Source organism: Pyxicephalus adspersus, chromosome 4 (genome assembly GCF_032062135.1).
Source record: "Pyxicephalus adspersus chromosome 4, UCB_Pads_2.0, whole genome shotgun sequence".
In the NCBI taxonomy this organism is placed as follows: domain Eukaryota; kingdom Metazoa; phylum Chordata; class Amphibia; order Anura; family Pyxicephalidae; genus Pyxicephalus; species Pyxicephalus adspersus.
Window position 1 is genome coordinate 58,487,512 of NC_092861.1, and position 19,045 is coordinate 58,506,556.

The 19,045-nt window shown below is 36.7% G+C and overlaps 1 protein-coding gene across 2 annotated transcripts in view; it reads left to right on the top strand.

The window, feature by feature from the left end:
• Nucleotides 1-19,045, top strand: part of ECEL1 (endothelin converting enzyme like 1) — a 57,567-nt gene that overhangs the window by 32,304 nt on the left and 6,218 nt on the right. For both annotated transcript variants that reach the window (XM_072408307.1, XM_072408308.1), the window contains 10 exons: nt 4,334-4,556; nt 5,472-5,570; nt 9,965-10,039; nt 11,934-12,037; nt 12,487-12,545; nt 12,663-12,714; nt 13,742-13,809; nt 14,222-14,346; nt 16,811-16,876; nt 18,505-18,600. In XM_072408307.1, the coding sequence (XP_072264408.1) occupies nt 4,334-4,556; nt 5,472-5,570; nt 9,965-10,039; nt 11,934-12,037; nt 12,487-12,545; nt 12,663-12,714; nt 13,742-13,809; nt 14,222-14,346; nt 16,811-16,876; nt 18,505-18,600 (967 nt within the window). The remainder of the gene's footprint in view (nt 1-4,333; nt 4,557-5,471; nt 5,571-9,964; nt 10,040-11,933; nt 12,038-12,486; nt 12,546-12,662; nt 12,715-13,741; nt 13,810-14,221; nt 14,347-16,810; nt 16,877-18,504; nt 18,601-19,045) is intronic.

A 19,045-nucleotide genomic window follows, 5' to 3' on the forward strand; every position in this document is an offset into this window, starting at 1 on the left:
GGAGAGCTTTAATAAATCAAGCCTAATGTATTCAAAATATGGTATGATCTTCTATAAAAGATTAAAGGAATGTAGGGGAGGTAGACCTACCACCAGGAGAAAACAAATTCTGGAAAATCACAACAACTATGAAATAACAAGAAAATATAGTACTTTATCTATTTAGAAACAAATCTTTAGACCATTTTTAGTAAATAATTTATTAACATACTTTTAATTATATTAAAATGTTTACCGGCCATTAGACTTTAGTGGCAACTCAACCCAAACTTGGTTTCTAGTTTTCCTCTTGTTTGCTGCTGATTTTGAAAACTTTGGACTATTTACAAAGCTTAATGGAAATTCCTACAAGCTCACGACACAATACACTTTTTACAAGAAGCCAAAATGTCACGATCTTGTGTACTAGTTGATTATACTCATTTTTTTCAGAAAGCACTTTCTTTCTATAATTACCAATGAAATGTTTGGTTCTCAAGATACAGGGAATAGTGACCATGTCTCTGCAAAGTGTGTACACCAACACACTTATATCCACCTTACCTGCACTTCCTCACAGCTCCTTGCTCCCTTACAGTCAAGAAGATTACCTGGCTATGTCTCTTGCTTACCTGTGACAGTGCTGCCGGCTGGAAGCCAATCACTAAGCCTAAAAACTCTCACATGATTAGAGGAATGATATCATCACTCACCTAGTTGGGTAGTCAATCTCAGTGCCAGTTGCAGAGAACCAAGGAGCTGCATGGGAGCACAGTAATGGTGAGTTTAGGGGTGGATTATCTTTGTAGAGACTTTTACTTTGCCCTCATTGGCAAGGTGACAATGTTTCTTTTAAAACCCATTCACATCTATACATTTTTGGTATGTTGCTGGTATGCTTTGTTAAAAAAAAAGTTTTGCTCGCTTTAAACAGTGGTTTCTTAGCACACTACAACACCCAGCATGTATAGACATTGCTAATTTCACATTCACATGCTAAGATCCAAAACTATCATGCAGGGTTTGGAAATTTAAGACTTTGCCTGCAGAAAAAAAGTAGAGTAACATCATATTCATACCTTTTGGTGTTTTATCCTGCTGGCCGACAAATTTATAGCCATGCATTGAGATAAAGATGGAGGCAAATTGTGATTGGCATAATTCCTGTTCCTACCCTGAGACAGCTGTTAAGCTTCTATTTGTTATAAACATGTGTTCTGGCATTTTCAAGGTAAAAGACGAAGTATCAAAATAATGTATGGTGTAATGAATAGTAACTAAAAGCCTTTCAATTCATTTGACAAAGAGATATGCTTTTAAATTGAAAATCAATGCCAGTGGCAGGTAAGGACCAAGTACCTTGTCTGTTTCAATAATTTATGATTTCCTTCCAGAATAGTATTAAATTTATTACATGTGTGTTAAAACTCCTTTACCATTCTATTTCAAGTTACAGCTGCTAGAAATGTGTTCCTTTTTTAAAGAAGACTGCAGTATTAGCTTGAGTTAATATAGCCTGATACAAATCCACACTGCATGCATTTTGCTCAAAGGTTCTTACATTAGATGAAATGATTGCCCAAATGTGGACACAGCTTTATGTTTTTCTGACACCAAAGCAGATTTTGGTTCTGGAATATTTATAATAGTAAACTAAACTATAGGTGCAAAAAATCAGCCTAGGAGTTCAAATGCTAGCACTTTAGGTCAGTCAAGCTCTTTTGTGTTACACAGTTCTTTCATCTTGACATGTTTCGGGATAAGAGGGCTGGACATGGAATGGTTTGGGCGAAGTTAAAGATAAACAGCACATGTAGGAGTCCAAGAGTGATGTGCAGATTCTAAACATCATGATGAAGAAAGTAGACAGAAAGGGACGCTATGGGCTGTATTTAATAAAGCTCTCCAAGGCTGAAGACACTTTGATCAGTGAATCTGGGTGATCCAGCAAACCTGTAATGAATCTAATCCAGGACTGAAAACATTTGCTAACCAATAGCAAATGAAATCCTTTCTAGGTTTGTGGTATCACCCAGCCGCACTGATGAAAGTGCATCCTGTCCAGCCTTGGAGAGCTTTAATAAATCAGGCCCTAAATAGCTACAGAGCTGCATGCTATGAAAAGTAAAACCCACAAAAAAATCTTTGTGCTCACTAAACCTACACTGTTACTGAATTATAGGTAAATAAAGTATGAATTAGACCAACTACTTTAGAACATGATGGTCATAGAGAAAACTCATGGACATGTAGTAAATGTAGCAATGTCTAAAACAACTAAACAAGCAAAGTAACATGAGGGTAAAATTAAAGTGCAAAATAACACACAGAAAAAGTAGTAACATTAGTCATTCAGTGGGGATGCTAAATAAAGTGGAACTTTGAAGTATACACATAGAAGCCATTTGCTAAAGAATTTGTTTTCATGTCCACATAGTCCTGCAATTTACAGTCATGCAAAACAACAGTCTGACTTAATTTCTGCAGATAAGCAACACAACTAAGTCATTTCCCAAGACAAGCAGTAGTCAGACAGTGAAGGAGCAGCAACACGTTTCAGCTTTCTGTGTATGTATATGTATATATCAGAATGATTAGTGGGTGCTCTCATTTGTAGCATTCCTTTTAAATATGAATGGATGTATATTAGTAAGTAAACTATTACCAATGGTGAAAAAATACACATAAATCTTTAAAACCTTTTACAACCATCACTCTAGAGAGATTCCCAGGAGATAAATGCTCATCTCTTGCAGTTATTTGCAGTAATATTGAAGTTTGAGGTCTGGTGCCCTTAGTATCACTAGTCAAAATCAATAAAAGGCCATTCATTTACACTTAGTATCAGCGGTGACATCTGACACCTTCATTTTGATATTAACAGGGTACTCATTGGTATCTGTCCATGGGGAATTCAGGGGTGGCTTAGAAAAGGCAAGGCGACAGGGTCACTACAGACATTTTATTGTTTCTGCTGAGGTGAAAGTAATGTCAATTAAAGAAGACTCATCTCTCCTTTTTGAAATTCTACTTTCTGTTATTGTTTTTTACTAAAAAACTTTCTTCTACTGCATGACCTAACTTGCTTTTACAACTTGATTTTCTTTTGTTTTCTTCATTAAAATATACTTTATGACTTTTTTACTAGCAAGGATTTCATTTTACCTTATAAAACAGAATAGTCCTAGCTTTATTCTCCTCTTGCTTGCTTCTATATCAGACTTGTTGTTTGGTTTCCGCTATCTCATCTGAATTTCTTATTTCTCTGTGTTCCTCTGTGTCCCCATTAATGCGTTCAGCATTCACCTTCTCTCTCTGCCAACCTACGTCTTGCTTTGTCTTTCCAGCTCCCTCCTCAATCATTATTCTTCTCTGTTTCTCCTTCCTTCCCTATAATGTCATACAAAGCCCTGGGCTGACTCACAGCTAACATGCCACAACCTCTCCCAGACTGGACTCTATGGTTGGGACATTAAGCTAATGGTCATTGATCTGGTGAGAGTTTAGCGTGTCCTGAATGTCAATGTGGTGTGTTTGCAAAGTGATTGCATGAGCAGACCAGCATTGTGTTCTCAGTACAAGGTTTGGATTCAGATTTTGCCTGCAAGAAACAGTATTAGAGTTTAATATTATTTTATGTATGAAAAGCTGAGTAGTAGAAACAGGCCTGGAAAAACAAAAGCAATAGCCAGTAACAGAATAATAAATAAACAGCATTTGATAGTCAGTCCTTTTACAGTAAGACAATGCTTTTATGATAGGAATATAATATAATACAAGATTCCCTTTTGAAACAGAATAAGGATTGCTGGCTCGGGATGTGCTCAGGATAATACCGCCATTCTTTTCTTAGACCTGACTTCTTCATCTACTCTTCTGCATACGGAGCAGTCTGTACTGCAGTGAACAAAGGGATTGTGTGACGAGTGCCCTGGAGGATGAGTTCATTATAAGCTTGGAGATTACACAAGCTTCATTTCAATTACTAGGATTTATAATGTAAAGAACAATTTGAGGATTAAACCTGCCAAATAGCTAGCTGTAAAAGTAGAGGAAAATAAATCTTCAAGTATTTGCCCAAAATCATCCGCCTCCTATTACCCTTGGTGAAACTATAATTCCTTAGTTACTTTTTATGCATTTCAACTTTAGTTATTATGACTTTAACCTTGCAATTGACAAAGGGACAAACTGAAACTCATCTACTAGATAGAATTATTTGTATAACAGCCTAATTTTGCTTAATGTTTCTTACCGTAATATTATTTTACAGTTACATTTAAATAATTCATAATCATTCAGGTTATATTAGATATAATCAGCTAATGCATTTATTATTTTATACTTTACATAGTGTCCTTCACAATTACATGCTCTGGAGACTTGTGGTGGTACTGAGTGAACATCTCTCTACTCCTTTCCGAGATGCCCTTCATGAGCTGTCTAAGGAGATGGAGGGTTCCGAAAAGCAGCTGGAGCTGACAAAAGTATGCCTTACTCAAGCCAATAAACATTTTGGAATGGCACTAGGAGCCCTCTTTGTAGAAGAGTATTTCTCCTCAAACAGTAAGGCAAAGGTAGGAAAAGATGCATGCTGTGCCAATTAAGCTTTATGGTATTTTATATATAGCACTAATGTACTAAAATCATAATTATAATTACAAATGTGAGGTATTTGCTGATATCAGTTATTCATAAACACAGAAATAAATCAATATTGTTGATTTACTAAAGGAGTTTAAGCTTTTCACTTAACACAAAGTAGAATGAATAATTCAATTAGCTCAGTGAATAAGGTGAAGCTCTGCTTACTTTACCCATCCAATCATGTGAAAGCAAAAGTCATGTTATTTACATTTCCTTACAGGGTGATAACCTATATTATGAAGTGAGCAGCCTAAAGAAGAACAGCCATTTCTTCTCCAGGTGAACTGTCCCTGGCTTGCTCCTTTTATTCGTTGGATGTCAGTTTTCTCAATTATAGAGAATCTTCATCACATGTGGGCAACACCTGTTTCCTATTTTCTGAAAGCTGTGTATATCACCCAGCTGGATCCTCTCACTTGCTATGCTCTGCTTGCATTGTAGAGGCTTGTCACTGGATCTTAAATCAGATATAGAATAAAAACTGAAAGGTTTTGCTTAGTAATTTTAATACCATTTTTTGGGAAGAAATATGCTAAATATACTATATATGGTAAGCAAAATATTGCATACATCTATATAATAATACATCTTTAAGCCCCACACTGATGTGATCCTGACCTAACTGACTTAGATGGATAAACACACCTTATCCTAAGAAAGATGGGCATTTAAAGGCATTTCCAAGTGAAAATCATAGGTGAGATGAGGTGCATAAATAATTGACACTAGAAGTTAGCAATAAATAAGTAGTCCAAAGTTCCCTGCATTGATAACTACTACTTCATCCTTGTTAATTTTGAATGTGCTACATCTCTTTTACAATATTTTCTCTGTACTCCATACAGGTACAACAACTTGTTGAAGATATTAAACATATACTTGATCACAGGTTAGATGAACTAGACTGGATGGACAAAGAGACTAAAGAAGCTGCAAGAACAAAGGTGAACTGATCTCTGATTATGCACTGCTATGGGTATAGCTACGTTACTGGTAAAGAAGAGGGGTAGGCAAACTTTTTGGCTGAGGGGACACAATGAGTTTTAAAATTTGACAGATGGGCCAGTTCAGTATCGGATGGATGGAGAGTGTTTGTATGAACTGATATGAATTATGTGTAAAAGTCAATACCTAAAAGTAAAAGAACACTTATATTCAACTTTAGTGGTAACAGTGTTGTTATTCACTCTTTTTTTGCTAGTGGACATTTTTTTGCGTACTCAGTACCCACCCCACTACACCCCTGCCTATGTCACTCAAAGGGGAAGAAACTTCCCTCAGAGTGACGTCATGATACCAGGACCCACCCAATCTCCCATCAGAGGCCTGCAATTCCATATAGGAAATGTGGTTCGTTGCTCTGCGGAGGGGCGGACCGGCCAGAGCCATAGATCTATCTATCTATCTATCTATCTATCTATCTATCTATCTATCTATCTATGTATCTTGAGAGCCACACTTTAAAGAGATCTTAGCAAAATAAGAGTGGGCATGTGTGCCCATTCCCGACAAAACTGATTCTTAAACCAAACTTCAAACATTTCACAACTATGTGCTTCTTAAAAATGTAAATTTAACCTATACATATAAACCTAGCATACATTAATATGAAATTGCATTATTAAAATAAAGGTAATACATAACACATTATAAGACTTACATTGATCATGCACATGGTGATCATTGGTGAGTAAGTCACATATAAAACAGCAACAGATGAACCGATATTTGTGCTGGAAAAAAGGTGTAGCTGATGAAATAGCTACAAAAAAAAATATTAATACAAATGTATAGTAGTGTACTAACCCTTCCATTAACGTTGACAAAAGATTCTTTCAACACTATTTTAATGTCTATGTCTATGAACTAAATAGGCTTTCTCAATAAAAAAAAGAATTCACAAGATGAATCTTAGACCATCTTCTTGGTGATCTGAACTTAAGACTTGTGTCATCTATAGTTAAACAAAAAATATAAGGTATGAGCAACAAATGATCGGTACACAACAAGTTATTTTCTGCTAAAAGCTATTTAATCAACCCTTGAAAATGGGAAGTACACAAGTAAATAATTCAATGTAAAGTCCCTAATTCACCCTGGTTAATTAACACATGCATTAATTGCACAGACCTGTATTGGGGTGCTGTCTGTTTAATATAGGTGCACAGTGGTATTTTTTGGCTTAACAGCCTTGTAAAAGCATTTATTTCAGTCTTTTAGAGAGCAATCCCATTGGATTAAGCTGTTACACAGTTCTGGATAATTATGTTGATAAAGAGCTTTGCAGCCTCTTGTAATTTTAATTCCTGGTTATACTTTTTCATTTAGGAAAAAATCTCACTTTCCAGGGCTGGTATATTTCTTCAGCTCTACTAATGTCTAAAGCTTTCAATTTGGCTAGGTTCACTACCAGCCTTAAAAGAGTTGAATAATAGGATAATAAAATGAGGAGATTGAGGATGCTGATAAAAGTCTGATGTATATAAAATATATTTAGCAAATGTTAACATTGCTGGACTTGGAAAGTAAGTGTCTGAAAAATACATGTTATGTTTTTACTATGTGGAAAGCCATCTAAATAATAAACAAATATAAATATATTACACTAAAAGTTGTGCATGATTTTAAAGTAAAATTAGCATATTGAGACAGAAAGCTTAGTTTTTAGTTGTATGGCACTTGCTTTGTTGGACAGAAGATCATGCCATGCCAACAAACATTATTTTGAATGGAGCTCATTCAGATCTATACAACACACTTCTTGAAAAAAAGATATACAAGGGGTGCTGAGAAGTTCCTGGCTTTGCCCAGAAAGAAGAGAGCCAAAGGTATGAAACAACACATTTATTCAACATAATCCCCCCTGATGCACTTGGTACAGTGTAGTTGCAGCTTTTCTAGACCATTCAAATAAAAGTCCTTTGGTTGGGCCGCAAATCAGCTCTCAGCAGCATCTTTGACATCAGAAATGTCTTCAAAACGTTGCCCCTTCGGGTGTTTCTTCAAATTCGGGAACAGATAATAGTCCGAAGGAGTCAGGTCAGGTGAGTAGGGGGGATGGTGGACCAATTGGAAACCCAGGGTGTTCAATTTGGCAGCCACAACGTTGGACGTGTGCGCAGGTGCATTGTCCTGCAAAAAAAGGATCCCTTTGGTCCACTTTCCAGGGCGTTTCGTCTTAATTGCCTCCTTCAGCTAGTCCAGGAAGTTAGCATAATGCTGTCCGGTGATACTAGAGCCCTGAGGTAGGTAGTCCACCAATAGAATACTGTCTTTGTCCCAGAAAACAGACACCATTACTTTTTTGGCTGATTTCTGGGTTGGGAAGTTCTTCAGCCACGGGGACCCACTGTGGCGCCATTCCTTTGACTCTTCCTTGGTTTCAGGATCATAGATGTGGAACCAGGTTTCATCCTCAGTTAACCTAGCCAAAAAGTCCTGTGCAGCTTTAAAATGGGCCAAAACAGCTTTGGAAGCTTCAACTCGTTCCTTCTGATCATTGTTCAAACATTTCGGCACCCACTTCGCTAAAAGCTTGCGCATGTCTAGGATATTGGTGATAACAAACCCAACACACTCCCCTGAGATGTCAAGTTTCTGGGCTATCTTATTTGCGGATATTCGCCGGTCCTCAATAATCAGCTCATGGACAGCATCGCAGGTTGCCGGGTCAGTTGAGGTTAAGGGGTGCCCACTGCGGGGCTCATCTTCAATGGTGAAATGCCCAGTCTTGAAATGAGATATCCAGGTTTTGACAGTGCTGTAGGAAGGACACTTCTCCCCAGTGTTTGTGACATCTCAGTGTGAATGTCCTTGGCTGACTTTCCCTGGAGAAACAAAAACTTAATGACGGCCCGTAACTCCAATGACATGAAACTTGCTTGTGCCTTTGCCATCACAGCTTCTCACTAAAACAAAAAACAGTTTTGAGAATCACAAAGACCTGATATTTGCACAGTTACATACTAGGATATTAGGCTGTCATTTGCTCCCACACTCATTTTTCTATTTTATCTGGAAGGGGGCAAAGCCAGGAACTTCTCAGCACCCCCTGTATGTATATATTCTTTTAAATGGTTGGTACAGTGCATGAAAATGTGTGTAACTTAGGTGTTTATACATTTCCAGTGCACAGTAACACATCCCTCTACTAGCAACCAACATAATTTGCAACCAATAATTCAAATAAATTAGTTAAATATAGTAATATAAGAATATAATATTATTGATGTTGATAATTTATATAGTGCCGACATATTACACAGCACTTCACAAAATCCATAGTCATATCACTAGCTGTTCCTCAAAGGGGCTCACAATCTAATGTCCCTACCATAGTCATATGTTATTAACACAGTCTAAGGTCAATTTTGATGCCTTAACCTAACTGCGTGTTTTTCGGATGTGAAAGGAAACTGGAGTATCCATAGAAAACCCACGCAAACATGCAGAGAACATACAAAGTATATGCAGATAGTGCCCTGGACAAGATTTTTCTACAATTTCTCATTGGGATATAAGAATGAGGCAGCTTCATCACAGAAAATATGTTATTATGTTACGGATCTATTTATAAAAAAGGAAATCTGACAGACCCTCAAACATTCCCTGGTGGGAATCAATTACTGTCATTGAAACAGGTGGACCTGGAAGGTTCCCATGAGGGAACATTTGAGGGAATAACTGATTCACTATTTTATATACCTGAGGCTGGAAAAGCTGGTAATAATCCCCACCACAAAAGATCCAAATCTCTTGTCACTTTACAGTCTGATGCCAAAACATTTACTGTCCGCTACAGTTGATTTGACAGTTCAATTAAATGTGACCACCTACTACTGGGAAAGGTAGAACTTACCTGGCCAAAAGTCAACCTATCTAGACCTTGGATGCAAGGGGGCTCCACACGAACTCAGGGAACAATTTGAAGACTAATGTTGGTAATATTTCTTACAGTTCATTGTTAACAACTCTTTTAGATCTATCCACAACTGTGTAGTAATAGGCTTGCCTGACTGGCTATAAATAAATGCATCGTCCATGCAGGTATCTAAGGATTAACTAAATTATACAGATAATGTATAGGTTGTATGGTAGTGGTTTGATGGTGTTTTCTGGCAAAATTTATGTTTCCCCCTAGCAGCATTTCCCCCTCTCCTATGACACGTAAAAGAGCCCTGGCAGTAGCAGGAGAAAGGCATGAGATAACTTCCATGGGGGAAAAAATATTTTAGCTTTAACACAGAAACTTACATACATCACTGCATTCTGCAATTTTGTTGTCAGAGAAGCATGTTTAAACTCCAGATTTAGTTACCATACTGATTTCTCTTGACAGTTAAAACACATGATGGTGATGATTGGGTACCCAGATTTTCTGTTGAAGCCAGAAGCCATGGATAAGGAGTATGAAGTAAGTTTCACTGTTTACTGCTTTTTGATAGAGTGTTTCTTAAGACATTGCAAGGAATTTAAACAAAAGTGCTATTATTGCTGATTTATTTTAAAAGACCAATATGGAGAAAGTTGTATTCTAACACCTCTATATGGTTTATCTAAGTAATAATAGCACTCAGTATATATAAAAAATTTTTCTCATGTTTTTATTTATGTATTTTTACAGTTACATACAGATAACGCTATACTGCAGAAGTGACGGGTTAGGACAAACTATAATACTGCCAGGGTTGTTTCAATAGTTATGACTGGAGCTGTAACTTTTATTACCACATGCAGTTATAAGGATGCAAAGTTTGCATGAACACCCTTTAAAAGTTACTCAATCTGTATGATATAAAAAAGAGGGACATAACTGTTTTCTGGCAGTTGATACACATATGTGCCCTTGAAGTTGTAGGCTGGCATACACACACTTTTATTTCTCTCCTACTGAGGCCCCTTCTATCACATTGCTCTGAGCCCTGGGTTGTGCATTCTTTCAGTTATCCTATTTCATGGAAGACCTGGAAAACTGTATTTTATTTAGAAGGATCTAAAGCTATGTCAGTGTGTAGGAGAAATATCTGGATGTCTAGTGTCTTTGAGATGAAGTGTGTCACGCTTGGGGAGACAGGGCCACTAGGGGGGCGCTACGGCTTGCACAAAAGTGGCGTGAGCCCTGAGAAGGACCAAGGAGCAGAGGGCCTGATTTATTAAAGCTCTACAAGGCTGGAGAGGATACTCTTTCATTAGTGAAGCTGGGTAAGTCTAAGAGACAACTAGGTCTTCTCCAGAGCTTCATGTGGTGAGGGTGTTGCGCTGCTCGTTATGGCCAGGTTGCGGTCCCTGGGCACCCCAGGGTGGTCAGGAGGATACACTTCAGTACTATAATGGAAGTGAACACTTATCTCTTCCCAGACACACAACAGTGACATAAGGGTTTGATAGGGAGTCACTGTAAATGAACAGGAAAATGACCACACTGAAAGAGACCTGGAAACTGATACTCCCATTAGTGTAAATTTCTAAAAACATTTCAGGCAACGATTTCCTTGCAAAGGGCAACAATTAGTAGCAGTGACAAGAAAAAGTTAAGTATTTATTCTTATTTAACATTTAACTGGACTTGTTCTTCTTAAGTTATATGTTGCAGCTTTCTAAGTCACTTTAGCTCACGATTGGCTTGAAAAGATGTAAAATGTATTTAGCATTCACAAGTCCAGTTGAATGTGACCTTCTATACAAAGATCTGGATAAATTGGAACCTTCACATACATAAGTATTTATTCTCTTCTTTTCAGAGAGATCTTTTATTAGCACTTTCATTTTAACAACATAATTGATTAAGCCTTCCCCTATATTGCCTGGATCAAATGATGATGTATTAGCTTTGGTGGCATACAGAAGCCCTATGGCCAGCAGACCTGAAGGTCATACCAAACAGGCAATTAGGATATCCTGACCCAGGAGCTCACTCCTTTAAGAAGCATTGCCGTCACTGCCTTCCTATGGAAAGTAATTGTATAAACTATGTTGTCTGCTAATAGAACAATTAGGCATTTAGATCAGCTAAGTGCTTGTGTGTAAACACCTCAGAATTTGATAAGCAATGTAATCAAGTATGTTTCCTTGTATTGATTAGTCTCAGGGTTTCAACACAGACAGCAATGTACCCAAGAACAAGTGATCAGTGATCTGATAGAATTCAGGTGGATCATACTGACATCATTTTACATCTACAACCCTCTTTAGAACATAGTTTATTGCTATAGATTTACAAGCTTTTTCATATGAGTTGTTTTTTGGGAATCTTTAAATACTGTGTAAAGTGAATACATCTGTAATTCTGTTTTGTTTTCTTCATCCAGTTTGATGTCCATGAAAAGACATATTTTCAGAATATCCTAAACAGTATAAGGTTCAGCATTAAGCAGTCAGTGAAGAAGATCCGCCAAGAAGTTGATAAATCTGCGTATGTATAAAGGCTTTACATGTCTTAAAAGTTTGACACCTGCAACCATAAAAAGTGTTCTTCCATTTTTTAGTAGGATAGTACCTACTGGGCATGGAACAACAATACTGCCCAATTGGGCAAATATCTGCAGCACAATCATTTAAATAACTGTATGAGTTGTTTCATTTGGTTGTGTTTTGTTTTTTTATATATCAAAACAAAGGAATACATAGAGGATTCTGATTGGTAGCTATAGATTACTTTGAATTAAAAACATTTATTGAATAGGAAAATTAGATATTTGAACTAACTGCAAAATGTGGCATATTTGGGGGAATTATTTAGTGTATTTACTGTAACAAAATAACAATGTATTTTCAGTTTCCTGGCTGAGATTCTCAGAGTTCAGAGTTGTAGCTGCTCAAATTTGTGTATGATACAAGTAAAATACCTTTTATACTTAACAGGTGGTTACTTCCTCCTCAAGCCCTGAATGCCTATTATCTTCCTAACAAAAATCAAATGGGTGAGCAATTAGCACTTTCAGCTGAACACTATTGAAAACAACCATTTCACACTGTTTACACCTTATATCATGTTAAAATCAACCTAAGTGTTTTCTTTAACTGTTTAAAACCTACAGTGTTTCCTGCTGGGATCCTGCAACCTACACTCTACGATCCAGATTTCCCCCAGTAAGTCAAAAGAAATCCAAAATTGAATGCACATAACATCATAGCTATGTGTTTAACTCTTCAAATCTAAGAGTCCATAAAAGTTGTGCACAGAATTTTGGAAGGTTAGATTATGAATCCCATAGTATATTAAAATGTAGATAATTAGTAAATTAATCAGGAAGCATGCTTTTATTTGGCTTTTTTGGGGGGTTATATTTAGCAAAGGTATATTTTATATTTATACATATTATTGAAAACTTTTACATGGACGGTGATTAAAAAACAGCTGCATTGAGAGATATCTGGCAGCAGTTATAACTGACCTCCTTTTAAAAATAAAAGTTACCTGACAGTAACCTGACTGTAAATGTAATCCTATGACTAGAGAGCTCATGTAACTCACCTGGAAGAAGTATGCAGGTATACTGGATCAGAACACATAATTTGCATACCCATTCAAGGCGAATGATTTAGAGCGTATGCTTGTCAGTTGATCTCCACGGGAGCTACTAAACATGTTTTTTAAGCAAAGGCAGTCCAGATCCTCATCCTCTGTATCTCTCATTTTGGGAATAGAATCAGAACATGTATTTACATTTTAAAAAGCTATCATTTTGAAGGAAACTCTACGACCAAGTGGTTGTTACTGGTACTGCAACAATAAAATAATACTTTGTTCCAAGCAATTCAAAAACCTGATAAATGTGCTATAAAAGTAGTATAATTTTTGGCAAAGTATACTTTTGCACTTTATAGTATGTGTATAGAAAAATACCTGTACAAATTAGATCTAGATCTAGAAATCTAGAATTCTGTATTTTTAGGTTAGCAATGTTCACACTTGTTGCAAGGTTTGGATAGGTGAGAGTATTGTGTGTGAAATAGGATCTGATATTCTATAATCAGCTCATTCTTTCAATATTCAGGCATCACAACTAACACATCAAGCTTACTCTTGTAGTGGGTGACACCCTAATTGCCCAAAATGTATTTGCCTTTTAAATATGTATTTTTTGGAATTACATGTCACTGTATTTAATTACAGGTCTTTAAACTATGGAGGTATAGGGACCATTATTGGACATGAACTAACTCATGGGTATGATGACTGGGGTAAATATCTCACTTTTCTTTCCACAAACAGTCAGATATATTGTAGAACAGTTGTGCATATTTTATGTTTTATTAATTACAGTTTATGGTTACATTAATCTTTATGAAGTAGAATAAAATACGGGCTTACAAAATCTATAATTCATATACTGTATAATCAGAAGTTAAGGGTGTCTATAAAACACTAACATGTTTTCAAACACATTACATTATCCTCCAATTCTCCACCAGAGAATTTGTGGTGAATGTCAGATTACCTGCTTAATAAATAGAACCCAAACTGGTATTATATTTATTTATAGAAATTTATTCTATTTATATTTCTATTAGTCATGTGCTGGTATGCTAACCAAGGACTTTAATGGCCTTTTGTTTATTTGTTTCTGTTCTCTTCCCTACTATATAATGGAAGGTGGCCAGTATGACTCGTTTGGGAACCTAATTCACTGGTGGACAGAAGACTCCTATAGCAAGTTCCTCAAGAAAGCAGAGTGCATTGTGGATTTATATGAAAACTTTACTGTGTACAATCAGAGGGTAAGGGCTTACATATATGTGAGTGTGTATCTCAGTGCTAATAAGTCATCTTACATTACCCCCCGCAGATATATTGGGGGGGAAGTGGGACGATTACATAAGGTGACAGCCGCTAGGAGCCACACAGGATCGCTTGATCTTGAGGCAGGTCTGCCACTGCCCAAACAGTGTTGCAATGGCTGCTGGAAAAGGAACTATATTTTTATGTTAGACACTGCAGACTGAAATGAAAATAGTAATTTTTTATAACATGACCTCACAAAACAGCTTAATGCTGAAATAACTAGCAATTTTATACAGTACAGCACTGAAGCAATTGTGCTATTCTTTAGTATTACTATATGACATATCAAATTAACAAAGTAAGCTGGTGAGTGGGAAAGGTATATAAAAAAGCATTTTTTACTATGACATTGTAATGATAGAGGAGGCTGATCTACAGTATGTGTTCATCACAGTAGGCACAATATAGTGGGCAATATTTTGTTTCTAGCAGGTATATAATTTCTTTCATGCCTACCTGAAGGATTGTAACACAGCTTGTCTGAAATTGTTACTTTTTAGCAAATATCTGTATGGTTCTGAAATTACTTGAACAAAGGGCTGAATACAAAGGCTGCAAACAAAGACACCAAAATAAAAGAATGATGCAAAAATACAGTTTTGTAATTACATCTTACCCACAAAGGTGAATGCTATATTCCTTGCACAACTGTTTCCTACAGCTAAATGAAGTCTCTTATTAATTCTGTTGCTGCCGTTGGAGTCACACAGCATGTATATTTATGACTTATTTGTGAGGCAAGGTATATTACTGTAAAGAGAGATAAGAGCTCAGTACCTCATAATACTAACTCACTATCTTTATACGCATCATTTAGCAGTATATGAAATTTTGAGGCTGGTAAAATATTCATCCACTACTAACATCGTATATTGGTTAAATTTTTTTTTTTAAAGTAAACTTGTCATCTTCACTAAAGTGTATAAACTAATTAATTATAGCAGTACCTGCAAGTATCTCTGCTTCACTTCAAATCAGAATCTTTTGCTGCTTGGGAAAATGAATGAATTTTTGAAAACCAAGAGTTCTAGTGCTATCTACAGTAAATCAGAACATATTCTGACCCTATTTCTTAAGAACCTAAGTTGTCTGCTGATACACTAATATTGATTGGAGGAACAATAAAGCCTTTTTTCTAAGTTATATATAGTTTTAAATGGTGATCTGGGAGCTTAGAGGACAGAGCTTAAAGTTCTCCCTAATATGTATACTATGAAAGATGCATGGTTTTCTTTTGTTTCTTAAGACAACCATGAGATAGAGCTTTGTCCAAAGAGGAACAAACCATGATTTATGATTAGGGGAAGTTAACTGGTGAATGTGATGCAGAGAAAGACTGTCCTAGGTACAACCTTGCTAAGTCTTGGAAGGTTCTTAATGGGAAAAGACTGTAGAAGCAACAAGAAAAGGGTCATTCTGTAAATATCCTGCTAAGCTGATTCTTCCTGTGTTACATTAAGTTGGGACATGTGACAGCACGGTGGCACATCCAGTATTGAAGATAAAGACCATATAATATTAAAGACTTTTAAGTCACCTTTCCTCAATTAATACCATCCAATATATTACTAAAAACATCATTTATTTATACATTAAAGATACAAATTTAGACCCCTTAGGAGATATAGGACGTGCATGACTTAGTCATAAATCTTTTTGATGCATTTCATCAAATATGCTTCCTCAGGATGATAAAACAAATATGCCCTTATGTCCCTCTTATGTCTCCTGCCTTTGAAAGGTATTTTTTACCAGTTGATAGGTGTCTCCACTAAAGTGACAGAGCAGGGCAGGTGGTCCTCGAAACCAGGGAAGGTCCAATAGGTTTTGAAATATAACTTTTTTTTAAGATTCAATAATTCGACCCAAGGAATTTCTCTTAGAGGGGGATTATTTTCAGAGTCTGAGTTAGGTGATTCCCATATTTTAACTTCTTCAAAAGATGTTCTCCAGAGAGCCAGTTGGGATTCATTGGGATGAGCACCTCACTGACCAAAAGTGAGATGCAGGAGAAGAAGAACAGTGAGGCAGGATTTACTAAAAACGTTTGGACTGTTCACTTAGCAAACTGAATTATCATTCTGCAAGTGATATTTTTCATAGCTTAGTGATAGAAGTAAACATTTCCATAATTAGATGACGAAATTATCAGAACTTTACAATTTACTGAGTTAACTGATTATTGGTTTTCAGAATAATTTACATTGTTAGGTGAACAGCCTGAACCCCATTGTTTTAACTTTCACTAGAAAGTTGCTAGATGCACTATTGAGTGCCTTGATACTCAACGTACTTTGTAGGTTAAGAAAAACTACCACTTTTGTGTCCTGTTCTGGCTTTTTTTTTTTACAGTCACGACTGTAATTACAGCTCATCGTTTATCTTCTACTCTTTCTTTAGGTAAATGGAAGATTAACTTTAGGTGAAAATATTGCAGACATGGGCGGCCTCAAATTGGCATATTATGTAAGTATCTTTTATATTTCTAATATGTTCAATACCTGTCATGTAGGGTTGAATTAAGGTTTGTGGCCTGTAAACAGAATACCAGGTTGGTATGACTGAGGAAATAAACGATGGGGGTGGGGGGGTTCAATATGTGAAGGAGAGAGAAAAAACTTTCAAGGATGCACTGAAGAAACAGCAATGGGGGAAATTGGAAGCAGACAAGAGGAGCAGCATGGGTACCACTAGAGATGAAGAGTAGGTGTGTTCCCCTACTCTACATACTGTTGCAAATATATAAGGATGCAAGATCCACCACATCTGTAAAGCAGTGATTTTCAACTAGTGTGCAGTGAGATATCTTTAGGTGTACCGTGGGAAATTATCCAAGTCAGGGGTGGATCGCCATGGCTATGAGAGTCGATCACGGAGCCCTGGCTTAGTTCTGGCCCCGCCCACTAATGGCAGCAAGGGTTGCCATAGTTCCTGGCTTGAGGTAGTACAGGACCTGTAGTGTGATTAAGGAATACAGAGGCTGCTTTCTCTCGCTCTGCTCTCTCTGGTTGTGTGAGTCATATTGCACCTTAGCTAGAACTTCTTTTTATGTAAATTCTTATAAATTGAAGGCATATACGTGTTTCTTTCCCTGTATCCAGTATCTTGATTTCAAACAGTTGTTAAAATTCTAACTTTCAAAGGATCCAAGTATACACTCCTTTTTTGTAGAGTGGCTGATGTTGCCGACTATGTTGCCGAGTAACTAACAATTGTAAAATTCAACAATACCACATCCTCCATATAATTCACGATCCAGCAACCAACATTGAGGTGCTCACTTGCTGCTCCTCTTTTGTTTTTGAGAGTGAAGTGTGATTACAACTTTGCTGGTCAACAAGGTTCCATAGCAGGGAAATGGGGTCAACAAGGGTGTGTGCATGATTGGCTAAACAAATCTAAACATTGATGATTTGTGTGATGAGTTTATGTCATCATTGTATAGATTTGTTAAGTCAATCATGCAAAGAGGGCAGTCTGTCCCTAACTGCCCTGAATTAATGGAGGGGAGCACTTTCCACAGGACTCCTGTACCTTTTCATTGTTCTTGTCAATCTGCTACAGAGAACAGTCTTGTACTGAATGGGAAATAGAAGAATGGATCATCATGGGATGCTCTTTAGACATATTATGCAAAGGTAAGTATTAGTAAAAGAAAAAAAAACATTTTTTCACATATGTTGTATATTTTAATATTAGATAAAGCTTGGGGGACATGTTTTTTCACTGGTTAAAAAAAGACACTAAAAAAGGAAGTTGGAGGACACAACCTTTTTTTCCCAACTTGTACATTGACCAGCAGCCAGCAGGGGGTTCGGCTACTGTACAATGCCCAGCATACAAGTTAAACCAAAGCACCAAGTTTCCGCTCAGAAGCTGCAAATTTTGAGATGACAATAAAAACATGGAATACTCAATGATATTCCTTATTTAGTTAGCCTCTTAGGGATAAAAGAGTAAGCCCACAGGTACTTGCTACTTTTACCGACACTTTAACCCAGCCCTTCCTATTGACTATACTCTGAGTGAACACTTTCATTCTTTTCATTCTGTATGTAAGCTAATGATGGTGATTTGATTTTATATATTTGCAGGCATACCAGAAGTGGGTAAGAGAAAATGGTCCGGAACGCCCCCTTCCTCGCCTGAAATATACTCACGATCAGCTCTTCTTTATTGCTTTTGCCCAGGTAAGAAGCTATTACTTGTCATCTTGATATTAATGTTTTGTGGAAAGTCAGGCTAATACTAAACCAGTATGGGGACAAAAAAGTGTTGCAATATGATTAAAAAACTTGTATGTTTTATGGCTAAAAATTCTGTGTCTTTAAATGGACATCCACTGCTTGTGTATATAGTTGTATCATTCACTAGCAATACCATTATCTCCAAACTATTTGTATGATCTCCCACCAACTATATGTGTTTTCTCCAGGTGTTTCAAAATAATATTGTAGGTTAATGAACATTCACCTAATTGGGTCTACTGATGTAAGTCGGTAAGAGGAACGCGGTGTTTACCCCATACACACTAATATGGATCAGAATAATGATCAGTCTGCCACTTGCCAAAGTTTTAGTTTCTCTAACTTTGCTTGCCAGGCAGACTTCATAATTTCCTTGGCTTGACTGGTC